General features: G+C 37.8%; 4 protein-coding genes and 1 long non-coding RNA gene across 6 annotated transcripts; 2 read left to right on the forward strand and 3 right to left on the reverse strand.

Annotated features, from left to right (window-relative positions):
• Positions 1 to 4721: 4721 nt before the first annotated feature.
• LOC106620961 (uncharacterized) lies at positions 4722 to 5637 on the reverse strand. The gene is made up of 3 exons (XR_001330875.3): positions 5339 to 5637; positions 5174 to 5268; positions 4722 to 5020 (listed from the first exon to the last, which is right to left on the reverse strand). It is a non-coding gene; the product is annotated as an uncharacterized lncRNA (long non-coding RNA).
• Positions 5638 to 6467: 830 nt separating this feature from the next.
• Spt7 lies at positions 6468 to 7844 on the forward strand. The gene is made up of 3 exons (XM_014239634.3): positions 6468 to 6790; positions 6842 to 6944; positions 6997 to 7844. The coding sequence occupies exons 1-3, from the start codon at positions 6654 to 6656 to the stop codon at positions 7744 to 7746; spliced, it is 990 nt and encodes a 329-aa protein (XP_014095109.2). The 5' UTR covers positions 6468 to 6653; the 3' UTR covers positions 7747 to 7844.
• On the reverse strand, positions 7773 to 8738 carry LOC106620958 (uncharacterized). The gene is made up of 2 exons (XM_014239635.3): positions 8425 to 8738; positions 7773 to 8367 (listed from the first exon to the last, which is right to left on the reverse strand). The coding sequence occupies exons 1-2, from the start codon at positions 8609 to 8611 to the stop codon at positions 7829 to 7831; spliced, it is 726 nt and encodes a 241-aa protein (XP_014095110.2). The 5' UTR covers positions 8612 to 8738; the 3' UTR covers positions 7773 to 7828.
• Positions 8739 to 8810: 72 nt separating this feature from the next.
• Positions 8811 to 10154, forward strand: LOC106620954 (TIP41-like protein). 2 transcript variants are annotated; one of them, XM_014239630.3, is made up of 4 exons: positions 8811 to 9095; positions 9151 to 9708; positions 9769 to 9930; positions 9991 to 10154. In XM_014239630.3, exons 1-4 carry the CDS (start codon positions 9087 to 9089, stop codon positions 10078 to 10080), a joined length of 819 nt encoding a protein of 272 aa, XP_014095105.2. In that variant the 5' UTR covers positions 8811 to 9086; the 3' UTR covers positions 10081 to 10154. The 2 variants fall into 2 exon arrangements, with proteins under 2 accessions (XP_014095105.2, XP_036222129.2); XM_036366236.2 differs by having other exon boundaries at positions 9769 to 10154.
• On the reverse strand, positions 10145 to 11809 carry LOC106620955 (annexin B10). Its single transcript, XM_014239631.3, has 4 exons — positions 11620 to 11809; positions 10833 to 11541; positions 10529 to 10710; positions 10145 to 10426 (listed from the first exon to the last, which is right to left on the reverse strand). Exons 1-4 carry the CDS (start codon positions 11629 to 11631, stop codon positions 10370 to 10372), a joined length of 960 nt encoding a protein of 319 aa, XP_014095106.2. The 5' UTR covers positions 11632 to 11809; the 3' UTR covers positions 10145 to 10369.
• Positions 11810 to 13852: the final 2043 nt, after the last annotated feature.

Genomic DNA, 13852 nt, shown 5'->3' on the forward strand with positions numbered 1-13852 from the left:
CTGTGGACAACCACACTTATGTTAACTTTAACAAAGCTAACTGGGTCGGCTTCACAGAATTTACTGAGAGCACCTTCAACGCACTACCCATTCCTACGGACGTCATCGTTGGCGAGCGTCAATTCCGCAAGGTGATCGCTGCTGCTACCGCTCGCTTCATACCAGCTGATAGAATCGCGGGACTCCGCCCAAATTTCCCAGCCGAAGCAGCTGTACTAGCAAACGAGCGCGACACCTTACGCCATGCCGTTCTCTGTGATCCCCGAATAAGGGATCTCAATTTGGAGATTCGGCAAATGGTAAACCAACATAAGCGGACAAAATGGGTGGAGCACCTGAAGTCCTGAATCTCTCCACCGGTGTAGGTAAGCTTTGGAATACTGTCAAGGCCTTGTCTAATCCGAGGAGACATGACGACCGAGTTGAAATTCAATTCGATGGCCATGCCTCCTCGGACCCGAAGAAGTGCGCTATTTTAGCCGGCAGTTTACACTGCACCCTTCGAACGACAAGGCCAAACGATGTGTTACCCGACGGCTGCGCAAAATGCCAAAAGACTGCCAACAAAGGGGAGTCTTATCGCCCGATAACTCTCCTTTCCCCAGTAGTGAAGACACTTGAGACCTTGTTACTCCCGTCATTCACTCACCACCCCACCTGAGCCTAGCAGATCATCAGCATGGCTTCCGAAAAGTGCACAGTACCCCCACAGCACTTAGCGTCATAAACGCCCAGATAGTTCATGGACTGAACCAGAAGCCACCCTGCGAGAGGACGATCCTCGTAGCGTTGGACTTGTCAAACTTTTGATACAGTCAATCACACAACGCTACTTGAGGACCTAGAACAATCAACGCTCCCTCCAGGGCTGAAGCGGTGGACTATGAACTACCTGAGCGGTCGGCATCGTACTGTTCCGAGGTCAAAACTCCAAACTTTTCCTCTCCCCACTACTGTTTAATTTCTATATTTCGAAACTTCCCCAGCCACCAGGGGGAATTTCAGTGACCTCGTACGCTGATGACTGTACGATATTGACGTCGGGAAATGGAATCGATGGCATGTGTTCAAAAGTAAACAGCTACCTCACCGATCTTTCTCGCTTCTTCTCTGCAAGGAGCCTAACACTCTCCCCCTCTAAATCCAAGGCGACTATATTCACAAATTGGACGAAGGAGTACAGACTGGACCTGAACATATTCAAAAATTCATTCAAAATACCTTTCAAAAAGGAAACAAAGGCTCCATAATCGATCTCATGTTTGCAAACGATGCTCTAAGCAGGCACATTAAGTGGACGGTGTCGGATATATTCACAAATAGTGACCACATGGCTATTATTGCTGATGTTTCGTTTTCCGGAGAGACGGAACTCCGCAGCAAGGGCACCTGCCTAAAACGAAGCTGGGAACAAAAGGAGTTTGATGCCGATCTTTTTGAGATAGTCTGGAGCTCTGCAAATACACCAGGCGAGGACGCCACCGACTTGGTGTCTGCAGTGCGGAAAGAACTGGTCACAGCATGCGATGCAACTATGCGCAGAACAGTACACCACAACAAACGAAAGTCCGTCTATTGGTGGAATGAAGAAATAGCAACGCTCAGAAAGCTCTGTAATGCAGCAAGACGCCGTCTACAGCGTAATCAAGGCGGGGGAAATTCAAACGCCGTCAGGGAAATTTTTAAAAGGCAAAAGAAGCATCTAAAGTCGTCCATTGCCCGCAGCAAAAGGAACAGTTTTGAAAATATCTGTGAGGAAGCAAACGTCGACCCTTGGGGTACGGCGTACAAAATATGCATGTCAAAATTCAAGAATAAGACACAAAAACCCAAAAGCGCATCTTTTATGAAGAATATCGTGGAAACATTATTCCCTAAACATCATCCGATTACCTATGGTATACCACGAACCGAAGTTGTAGAGCCACCGCTACTAGTTAGTGAAGAAGAAGTATTGGCCATAGCGGGAAAAATTAAAATCAGCAAGGCGCCTGGTATAGACGGCATACCAAATAGAGCCTTAAAGGAAGCCATAAGTTTAAAACCAAATGTGTTCGTAAAAATGTACAATGCATGCTTAAAAGAAGAAATATTCCCCGACCCATGGAAAGTTCAGCGATTGTTTCTACTACCTAAACCAAATCAGCCTCCGGAGGAAGCCTCATCATATCGACCTCTGTGCATGCTTGACACGATTGGCAAAGTGTACGAAAGCATAGTAAGAAACCGCTTGGAGTTAGCAATCCAGAAAGCCGGCGGATTATCAGAAAGACAATACGGCTTTATAAAAAAGAGGTCCACTATTGACGCACTAAACAATGTCGTTGGCACCGCGAAATGCGCAGTAAGTGGAAAAAGATGGAAAGGCGGGACTAAAAAATACTGCGCCCTGATCACCCTGGATATGAAGAATGCCTTCAACTCAGCAAAATGGGCAAACATAATCAAAGCTCTGCATGAGATACGCGCTCCTCAATATCTGGTAAACATTATTACAAGTTATTTTGAAAACAGGCAACTAATATTTGGAAAAACTTAAAACTTCACTCGGTGGTAGTTTAATGGTGGAAAACTTGACGACACTTATGTGTCAGTCCAGTGAGAATTGGAAAGCTGTCAGCGAAGCGGCAGCCTCAATCATGACAAAACTAAGACATATGGAACAGATTAGGCGTTCGTCAGTCCGTACTATAGAGGAGACATAAATGTCTTATCACTCCCACGAAGTAATATTTAATCAGGTGGTTCCGTGGGAGAGTCTTGAGTTGGGAGTAGGTTAGGTTTAGCGGATTAAAGTTCCGCACTTCGGCTTTCGATGCTTCCCCCTACTTAAACAAAAAAAAAAAAAAAAAAACCTGAACATTTCAGTCGATGGCACAAAAATTCCGACAGTAAATATCCCTAAAATTTTAGGCGTCACATTGGTCTGTTCTCTTTCACCCTCACACGACCGCGATAACTGCCAAAGTACAGAGCCGCAACAAAATCCTCAAATCGCTTGCCGGCCGCTCTTGGGGAAAAGACAAAGAAACGTTGTTGGTAACATACAAGGCAATCGGCCGGCCGGTCCTAAATTATGCAGCCCCAATATGGTCGCCTGGATCCAGTGACACGCAAAAGAAGAAGCTTCAGACCTGTCAGAACACTGCACTCCGGACTATCACGGGATCTCTCTTGATGTCTTAAATCGAACACCTACATAGTGAGGCCCGTATGCTTCCGGTTAAGGAACACAACGAACTCCTCTCCAAGTAGTTTCTGCTGGGGTGTTTTCGTAGAAACCACCCCTGTAGTCACCTGCTTGTAGCGGAGCCGCCTCCTAGGAACATCAAGAGGTCTTTCCTTGATTACGTCGACGACATTAGGCAGTACGTCTACCGGACTTCGGACGCTACGAACTTCAGACAGGCACTGACCGCCATTCACAGTGGAGCCATCAACACCTTCACCGACTCCCTATCAGTGAATGGCGTAATACGAGTCAAACCACCACCCATAGCAGACGTAGAGCTCGAGTTGCCTCGCGAAACCAGAGTGACCGTCGCGCAACTTCGTTCTGGATACTGTAGCAGGTTAAACTCCTACTTATCCAGAATAGACCCCGACATACTAAACACATGTCCTGCGTGCAATAAGTCTCCGCATGACACTAACCACCTCTTTGCATGCCCAACAAACCCCACTCATCTAACACCCTTCGACCCCGTCGAAACAGCTCGTTTCCTGGGCCTCCCGTTAGATGACCTCGACGACAACGAATCTGGAATTTATCACCCAAATGGGGACTAGGTAACCGTTACAACAACAACAACAACAGCAGTGTTGGCCCTTACCTTTCGCAAGGTGGTCTGCTCCAAAGGACACAGCACATATTCATGATTTTCTTTAGATGCTGAATGTGATCTAAAAATATTTCAAAAATGCACAAGGTAAATTAATAAGTTCATTTAAGCATTGTGCAGCCATGCTTATCTGTGTAGTATGTTCACCCAAACTCTGCGCGACCAGAGCAACCACTAGTTTCGAACTCCTCCACTACATAATTCGCGCAAAGCGAGCCCCCCAAACACTGAAACAGTAGTGACGGTCGTTATTCTCAGAAACATCTCATACAACGCTTCACGATCGCCACACAATTTGTCCCATTCGAATTCGGGGCCCACTCAGTTCGGGCAACGCATTGCCGGTCTCGCTTAACTCTTTGATTACGCATCGAACGTTCATTGGACCAAGCGAATTTGAACCTCTTGTCAAATGCTTTATTAGATAATTTGACAATTGGTAAATTTTGAAACTCCACGGATTCACAAGCCAAACCGTCCTCCCCGTAACACAACTGAATCATCTGGCCCACCGATAGAGGTTGTGGTTCTGTGAATTTGTACTACCATCAATAACCCACACACTTTGCCAAGTTTCTCTTACACATATTCGTACATAGGCATTTACTTCTTTTGATTATATGCTAAAAGGCAATTAAACACTTTATTTAATGTAATAATTGCACATATTTCTTTGGCGTTGCGATTTGGTGGTATGGATACTGAAGTTTCTCCAGATTAAGAAATACAAATACATAACATACCAGTTTTACCTGGAATTTCTGTACGATTTCAAATAGTTCAATTGAACTCCAATTAAATCAACTTGGAATAAGTCCAAAAAACCTAAAGCAATTCATAAAATATAGGGTGGCGGACGAATCAACTACAAAAACAAACCATAACTTTTTTTTAATCTGTGCATAACATTTATTTTTTTATTGTATTGCAAATTTTATTTTATTTTATATAATTATTTTAAAAAATTATGGTCCGTAAATGACCTCCATGCTTAGCTACGCATATGCGACACATAATTAGAAAATTATTCATTGCAACCTGAAAGGTTGAAGTCGGGATTGCCTCAATTATCGATTTCCTTTGGACGGAAATGACGGACTGCAAAGCATGGTACCGCTGCACTATCCAAACACTCTCTTCGGTATCCCAAGCATTCATTTTTAAAAAATTTATATAACCTGTCAAATAAAAAAAAGCAAGTTGATTACACACACAAGAAGAAAGGTATTACGGGTTGTTTTTGTAGCACGATTCGTGCTCCACCCGGTATAGGTGGTTGAATATAATATGCAAGATATTATATTATAAAATTTTAATATAACCATAATTACCAATTGGTTTCTTACTATTAACTTTTCCTATATAATAAGTTCTTGTTGCTTAATATTGTATTGTGCTGCCAGAATGGTTTTCGTTTACTTGTTTCCTGTTTTGAAAATGGTTTAATTTAAAAAACATTTATGAAAATTAACAAATAACCAAAATTCACAACTTACCTGACGCTCTTAAAATTTTTCTTCAAATGGCAGATTCAATTGCGGCAATTTTCGACGGATTCATTGTCTATGCATCTTTCTTATACATTCAACGATGTGTATGATATGTAGTGGTGTAAGTGGGCTTTTACACACAGACTCTTTTGTAACCCAAACCGATTTATTGTGAGCAAGGGGACGACGAGGAAAGACGAAGAGACCGTGCCACTAGTGTTCGGGTGGCACGTTTTGTGTTCTTGTTCGTAACAGCTCGCTGCTACCCTTTTCAGCATTCCTTTTCACTTTCAAATTCTTTGAACGGTTGCAAGAGCGCCCGGTTTCAAATGAATCCGTTCACAAATTTGAATTCTGTTATCTATTTTTTGTATGTAGTATGCAAATATGTATGCATAGAATAATAGAAATAATTTGAAAAATTGTAAATAAGGAGAAAATTAAGATACTCAAAATTCAATTTACATTTTTATAACACATAGCGGTATTAAATGTAATAATGTACCAGTATACATAAAAGAATTCTAATCAAAATGGTAACTTTACTTTTTTATATTAACATAAAAAATTAAGATGCTTTCATATATATTTCTTTTAACCGCAAAGGTTGGTTCGAATATTATTTTATTTTAAATGAGAATTGTAATTAGTTCAAGGATGTTTTATAATAAATAGACAAAATATGGAGAAAAGAAATTATGAATTTTAAATACTTAAAGATTAGGAAATTCCTGTTATAAATTTGGTCTTGAAAATATTAGTAGCGGGTATTCAATACATTCTGGTGGATTAGGGAACTCCCGTCTAAGTATACATGCTAATTCATTGCAAGTAAAATGTGGGACCACCATCCCAACACACAAATTAACTATGTAACACACTCTAAGTGTCGCGTAGCCAAACCGCACAAACATTTTCGAAAATTTTATGAAAAGGAATGACAGAAAACTCGATTCGAGTTGCTGGACTCTTTTTGCTAGTGTGAATGCACAGAGTGACACCAAAAGAGAATTAGCCAAAAATGAGGGTCAAAAGAGTCCCAATGTAAAAGCCCACTAAGGGTGTTTGTTGTGTTATTAATTTTATTCTTAACATTCATTTTTACTTAAATATAAAACAAAAATATAATAATTCCCATAAAAACTGTACAAAACTGTTAAAAAATTATTAGGAGTAATGAACAAATTATTAAAAAAAACTATTGTGAACGACTTAATTACAAGAAGGGAAAGAACGTCATTTGTTTTGTTATTATTCTGTTGTTTAATAGTAGTTATATATTGAAGCGAGTGAAACAAATAAATTAAAAAGTTATTTAAACATGCCGCGACAACTTTGGGGTAAAATGAAAGAAACATCGGTAAGGGAAAATGAAACCGAAAAAATGGTGCCTGTAGCAGCAAAACGCACAAAACTCGAAGAAATGCAGGAGAAATTACCGTCCATCACAAACAAAAGGTACAACTCATTGTTTTTATTTATCATTATTGCAAAAATTCTTGTTTTTAGTGTGGAACTGCAGGTGAAAAATCCCTTAGTTACACAAACAATAGAAGTTATGAAGCAAACAGAAATGTTGCAATCGCTTATTGACACCTATTCCAACAAATCGGTAATATCATACATGTATACCTTGTATTATGGATTTTAACTTGAGTTTACAGGGCACATCGAATTATTTGCTAAATCCTTGTCAAATGATACCTGAGGTTGACTTCCCACCTGAAAATGCTGCAGATTTTATCAATGATGATAAATTTGCTAAGCCAATATGGTTTATACCGCCAATTGAAAGCAATTTTGCGCGCGGTGTGCCACAGGAATATCCTCAAATAAACCCCAAAATATGCCGTACTGCTTTACGAAAGGCAGTTTGTGGACAACTTCGTGTATGTGGTTTCACAGATATTTCTGAATCGGCCTTAGTGCTATTCGCTGATGCAGCGCAAGAATTTATGCGTAACTTTATGCAACGGATACGCGAAGTACACGCTAATAATCCACAAATTGAAATGGAGAATGAGGTTGAAGTGAAAAGCCTAGAAAAGGCTTACTATTCTTTGACAAATGCGTCGTTAACAAATGTGCATAATTATTTTAAACATCAATTGGTCGCACGAAATCGTAGTGAAATTGCAGAATTCAATGGTGTACTTCAAGAGTATGATAAACTAATGAAGGAGAGTCAAAGTATGCAAAAGGAAGAATTTCAAGAAGGCGATTTCCTAAATATACTTGAAATGCCGGCATCTAATGATCATAATGTCGGCGTTTTGAGTAGCGGCATGCAGGACATCTCCAATTCTGGAGGTGTTAGTGCACAAAGTGGTGTTGGAGTACTAAGCATGCTAGAGGGTCAGTCACACATGTCTGTACAGCACACAGGATATACCGGTAGCACAATGGATTTGTAAATAACTATTAAGTAAATACTTAGGCATTTAGTAATTAGTCTTTTAAAGTTTATTTCTCCTAATTAAAGAAGATAGATATAAATTATACTAATCTTAAATTTCTTTTTTGTTTTATCTTTGTTTCATTCCACTTATTTTTATTACGCAGCTTTGTAAATTCACTTCCAACTGGTTTGAAATGGAGAGTACCAACGGCATCACTTTTATAGTGAAAATATTTTTCCGTTCGTTCGGGCTTTGACGCCCAACCGGATATCAGTTTTCCACTGGTGATGTCTTCAGCAGTTACTGATGCCAAGTTAAAGAGTTCTTCTGAAGAGTATTCGTTTTCTTCACCGTCCACTTTTCGTCTCTTTATCGTAGGCCGCTGTGTTGGGCCTTGCGTTTCGAATTCAAATTCTTCATAGGGCTTGACATAACAATCTGTTCCTGCGAGTAGTGTAACACGGTTTCTGCTCGTTCTTTGAATTTTTGACGGAGTTTCAATATTAAAGAACTCAAAATTTTTCGCTATCAGTTCCGAAAGTTTCTTTCCGAGAAATTTCCGTGTTGATTCAGTTGCGATGAAGTCTACATTAGCTTCCAAGTTATCCTCTAGCAAATAGCGGTTCGTCTTAGGACCTACAAGTGCAAACGTCTGTAAAATATGCCCGTATATGTTGATTTACAGTAAGTAACCTTTTTGTTCTAAAACTAATTGATGCAGTTTTTCAGTATCCAAAATCATTGTATTTTGTTTTTCGGTTTGCTGAAACATAGTGTTCGTAAACAAAGTGCTGTCCGCTGCTTCCAAGAACTGACGCATTTGTTCATCATCTCCATCATCGGAATCGCTCGAAGCCGTGCCAATAGTTTTTGATATCATAATTTTATTTTTATTTAATTTATCAGCCACTTTTGCCTCAACTTTATGTTTATTACAATGATCACAACAAAGCACAAAAATTCACAATTGATTGTACCTAGTCAGCTGTTTTGCTAAAATTCATAACTTGTATAAATAAATATTTAAACAGAAAAATTCATTTATATATTTAGGAACTATGTGTCATTTCAAACACTAAAATTCTACTTTTAATTATTATGGATTTATTTTTAAATTACTAATTGAACAATACTTATAACTTATTCCACTGGTAAGCGGTGTACACTCTGAAAAAGCGGCTTTGCCGACTGCAAACGAATGTCAACGCAAAATAAAATAGCACAAAAACAAAATTTGTAAATTACATATATGAATTGCATTTCTTTGGCGAAAATATAATTTATGTACAGAAATAATAAATTATAAACTACAAAAACGAATAAATTGTATAAAGTATACATATTAAATTATAAGAATGATGGAGGTAAGTGGCTACGCATAGTTGGATCATATAGAACACTAATATCTTGTGTCTACAGGACGAATTGGTACCCCGCTTACCAGTTGACAGCGAAACAATTGACTTTCAGAATTGGCACATAAGCTACCTCAAATCACATATACTTAAAAGTATCTGCAAAAAGGGTCAAGATAGCAATTGCATACAACATGAAGATGACTGCTGTGAGTTATGTACTTATCGCTATGCACTTGAACTGCCACACCTGCCCGATATGGTGTTCCACAAAAATAAGTTGTCACTAAAACACAAAGATGGCGCTCTTTTAGAATTTCTGCCTATGGACTCATTACGCTTGGTTGAAAATGGAAAACAGCCACTGCAAGTTGCCTGCGCTCAAGAGTGGAAAGAGAGCAGACCTGATTGTCATATGGAAGAAAAGTTTAAACCGTTCGATTGGACTTTTACTACCGACTACCAAGGTACCTTGAATGAAAAATTTCGAGTAGAAAATTCCGATATGTCACTGAATAAATTCAAGCTGATGCAACGCGAGAAAATACTATTTTATCATGATCTCACCTTGTTTGAAGACGAACTGCATGACAATGGGATTTCATCATGTTCAGTGAAAATTGTAAGTGACCGATTGGGTTTGAAAGGCAACTATATTGAACTTGATTTGTTCTTTTTTCAGCGCGTTATGCCGTCGGGTTTCTTCATATTACTTAGACATTTCCTACGCGTCGATAACGTGCTCCTCAAAATTCACGATACGCGATTTCATTACGAGATCGAAAATAATTATATATTTAAGGAGTATACGAAGCGTGAAGCCACATACAGTGAGCTGAAAAATGTTAGTGCTCAAATCAATATATTTAAAATATGTACAAACACTAATTATATTGTTTTGCAGGTACCACCGCCATTTTTCACAGTACCCAATGAAATTGAGAACTACCTACCGATTAAGGAAAAGAAAGCTTATAAATTGTATTTCAAATAAAGAGTTTAAAATCTAAAAATACTATTATAAGCAATTTTAAAAATAAAGATACAAAACCACCCAGTTTAAAAGAAGATCCATAATTTATTCAATTAATAATTAAGCATCAAAAATATATAACTTTTAAAAAAAATTAAACAAATTTTCACTTTGATACATGTTCAAAACTACAGATCGATTTAGTAAAAACTGTTATTTTGATGGAAACGAAAAATGGGATGTTTTTTATTTTTTTAAATAAATTAAAACACATTACGTGATAGCAATCGCTGTTTAATGTTACGGACTTCTAAGCTCCACCAAGAAGTGCCGTCAAGGCCTTTTTGTAGTCGCCAGAGGTCTCCGACTGCAAATGATTTGATTTAATTAAAAAAGATTGATCATCCTTTGCATTTGTAAATTAAAATGAAAATTCAGTTTTTGAATATTTTTTCTAACATTTACTTACCACAACAGCACTGTACAATGTACGATTGTAAATACGTTCGAATTCATCTTTTATATTCGCCAAGTCGATTTCAGAACGACTTACAATTATTCGAATTAGAGTGTCATCATTTGTTCCCATGCCTTTCATGGCATTGTAAAGTCGATTGGCGAAAAAGGCAGCTTGTGACTGAACGCATTCAACTGCATAAACACAAGTATATACAAATGTATTTGGTTATAATTAGCAAATAACATAATTATATAAAAATAGGTACATATATGAATCATCATCTATGTAGATTATTTAGAAATTTCACACTTACCAATGGCCAACATGGCATCATGTAAAGCTCCACTCATCTCATGCTTGATTGCTTGCTCAATAGTCTGTCCGGATAATTCTTTGTATTCATCGAAGATCAGGCGCAATTGTGCGAAACTACTGTGCGACATAATACGGTTGAAGACAGCTTCATCTGTACCCAGTTTGGCTTCCCCAGCCGCATATAAAGCTTCGGCATCTTCGTGTGCTGCAATTGCGTCGACGGTGCCTGTGGGATCGCGTACTCCTGTGACAATGAGTGTCAACAAACGACGGAAAAAGCCAGAGGTTTCACTACACATTTGCTCCGCCAGCGGCCGATCATATTTCGCCTCATAAGCAGCAACAATTTCCTGCATTTCTTCATTCGTTTTTGTACATAGTATTTCGACGAGTGTTTCCTCATCGGTGCCCATGCCAGCCATGGCATTATGCAACTGTTTACACAAATATTCCACTGGCGGTGTCATTAAAGCTAAAATTACATCCTCAAATTTTCCACCCAATTCACTTTTCAAGTCTTTGATTAAGTCACGGCCAAACTCTGTCTCGAATTGTGCTTTGATTTGCTGTCTCTGGGCATTTGTACGAGCGGTAAGAATGTTAATGATTTCGTCCTCGTCCGTACCGAAACCTTTCATCGCGGCGCGTAATGCCTGTGCATCTGCTGAGGCGTCAAAAGGGGCTGCGGGAACAACTGTGGGCGTTGGCTAATTAGAGTAATAAGTACAAGTAATGTAAATGCGTTGTTAATCCATTCACTGTGCATTTTATGTTTATTTACTCACTATGTAAACCATTTTAATACTTTTAATGTCGTTGATTAGCTCAAATTATTGCAATTTTATAACGATTGAAATATTCTGACGATTCAGTAAAATGTGTATGTATGTAAAATGTTTCTTTCGTTTCTTGTTTTCTCTGAAAATTCATTAGCAAACTAAAAACCTGCTACTTTCACTTAACTGCTCGCACGGTGAATGGAAGCTCTCGCATATTAAAAAGGTATGTGTGACCACAATACATGTGTATGTAATTAAATGCATATGTATTGTTGTTTAAAGTGCATTGCAAATGAAATGATAATCGGCTGTTGGAGCTTTTTATATTTTCTCTTTTTGATGGGAATTAACAATTACACTAGTCAACAAAATTCATATTTCCTTTTATACTCATTGCACTAAATGGAAAATCTCAGTTTTGGTTCTTAGGCAAAACAAGAGTATTAAGGTATCCTTTTGGATGACAGGGCTTGACGCTAATTTCAAGAGGGGCCTCCAAATGTTTAAAACGTTGTCTTACCAATACGGGACAAGTGCACAAAAAATTCTCCAGTGTTTCTTTGGTGCCTTGCCTGAAGGATCTTCTTTCTCTTTAATAAAATTAAGAGAGAAATTTTTATTTTAGTATAATGTGGCTAAATATATTGAATATACAAATTTCAGTTATTTCGGTTGAGTTTAATGTAGTAATCTCAGGTATTTTAATTTAACATAGTTCGTATGTGACCAACAGCCCAAGTTAATTTTATACCCAAAACGATTACAATTGGTTTATAATTTCACCAAATAATGAATTCTGATTTTACGGTTTCCTTTTTTGCAAATGAAATATTTCTCAGGACTTTATTTTTTTTAGGAACTCTCTTAGTTTTTAATGTTCGTCTAAACTCGTACTGAGCGGTTAACTTACCTTACGTGCACTCGTATATGTATACATTCGTAATTACTATATCCTCATTATCTAAACCCCAAAACAAATTATTACCATTATTACGTTGGTTCGTTAAAAATTAACAATTTGTAAAAAAAACAATTTTTTAGAATTTTCTGTCAAAACTGTGTTCAACTCCAGCTGAGAATTCAACGAATTCCAATTTTATACTTTTCAACAATTTTGTAGGTTTTATGCCAAGCACTCGGTTAGGCACTAGCTGTTATTAATATAATCAGTTGAATGTTAAAGCTCTCAGCCCTTTATCTCGTTAATTGAGAAGTCTACATATATTTAATTGAAAATTGGTGTAAAACCTAACTACATACATACATAGATATACTATGCATGTATCTATATAGACCAGACTTTTTGAACCTTTTTTTTTCACCGGCACACTTTTAGTTTCAGTAAACTTTCACGGCACACCAATAAAAAATTCGGTAGGCGTAGGTATAAGGCCTCTAGCCTTGATTCATGTTATGCTACCGAATTAGGTTAAGCCTGTTAAGGTAATGTACTGAGATAAATAAATAAAATGTTTTCGAGAAAATAAAGTTTTAATAATATTATTATTAATTACATTAATAAGTTTTAAATAACATGATATAATCAATTAATGCGATATTTGAGCCTGGCGTGTGGAGCAAAGGCTTTTTATTCTTTAGCGAATTGTCGACAAACATACTCGAAGCTCTTCTTCAACAGATAGCAGACGTTCGCGATTTTTACTTTTTATATTTTTCCATGCTGAAAACCCTTGTTCGCATAGGTAAGATGTCGAAAACGGCAAAAGGGCAATGAGAGCTTTTTTACTTAATTCTGGATATTCTGCTGAAACGTGTAACCAGAACTTATTTACATTCAACTCCTGTAATTTTAATAGCAAAGTGCGGTCATTTTTTAACTCACAAAGCTGTTCTTTTTCTTCCAATTGAAAACCAACCAAACTACTGAGTGAAACAATGAACGGGTCTCTCACCCAATCAAAATTTTCAATCTCTATATTGGGAAAGTATTTGTTTATATTTTTTTCTAACAACTCTAATGAATCCCTTATCAATGATCTCATTCTAGAATCCACATTTCTTGACGCTGTATGCGGGAACATGGACAGAGTGCCCTGACAAATATGATTTTTCCATAGCGTTAATTTTTCTGCGAAACCTTTTATTTTATCAGATGACGTCAGAATATTCTCATTTCGTCCCTGCATACCCGCATTTAATTTGTTAAGATGTTCGAATAAATCTGCCAAGTACGCCAATTTTGTGCACCATGTATCGTCGCTGAATAAATTAACAAACT

This window comes from Bactrocera oleae, chromosome 5 (assembly GCF_042242935.1).
Source record: "Bactrocera oleae isolate idBacOlea1 chromosome 5, idBacOlea1, whole genome shotgun sequence".
In the NCBI taxonomy this organism is placed as follows: Eukaryota; Metazoa; Arthropoda; class Insecta; order Diptera; family Tephritidae; genus Bactrocera; species Bactrocera oleae.

What these genes read in the sequence shown, in the direction of transcription:
- Spt7 (XM_014239634.3), top strand. Translation starts at nt 6,654, where the DNA reads ATGCCGCGACAACTTTGGGGTAAAATGAAAGAAACATCGGTAAGGGAA. An exon ending in CCGTCCATCACAAACAAAAG is followed by an intron (nt 6,791 to 6,841) that starts GTACAACTCATT and finishes TCTTGTTTTTAG; the next exon opens with TGTGGAACTGCAGGTGAAAA. An exon ending in ACACCTATTCCAACAAATCG is followed by an intron (nt 6,945 to 6,996) that starts GTAATATCATAC and finishes TTGAGTTTACAG; the next exon opens with GGCACATCGAATTATTTGCT.
- LOC106620958 (XM_014239635.3), bottom strand. Translation starts at nt 8,611, where the DNA reads ATGATATCAAAAACTATTGGCACGGCTTCGAGCGATTCCGATGATGGA. An exon ending in ATTAGTTTTAGAACAAAAAG is followed by an intron (nt 8,368 to 8,424) that starts GTTACTTACTGT and finishes TTGCACTTGTAG; the next exon opens with GTCCTAAGACGAACCGCTAT.
- LOC106620954 (XM_036366236.2), top strand. An exon ending in CATCATGTTCAGTGAAAATT is followed by an intron (nt 9,709 to 9,768) that starts GTAAGTGACCGA and finishes TTCTTTTTTCAG; the next exon opens with CGCGTTATGCCGTCGGGTTT.
- LOC106620955 (XM_014239631.3), bottom strand. An exon ending in TGATGCCATGTTGGCCATTG is followed by an intron (nt 10,711 to 10,832) that starts GTAAGTGTGAAA and finishes GTGTTTATGCAG; the next exon opens with TTGAATGCGTTCAGTCACAA. An exon ending in CATTGTACAGTGCTGTTGTG is followed by an intron (nt 10,427 to 10,528) that starts GTAAGTAAATGT and finishes AATCATTTGCAG; the next exon opens with TCGGAGACCTCTGGCGACTA.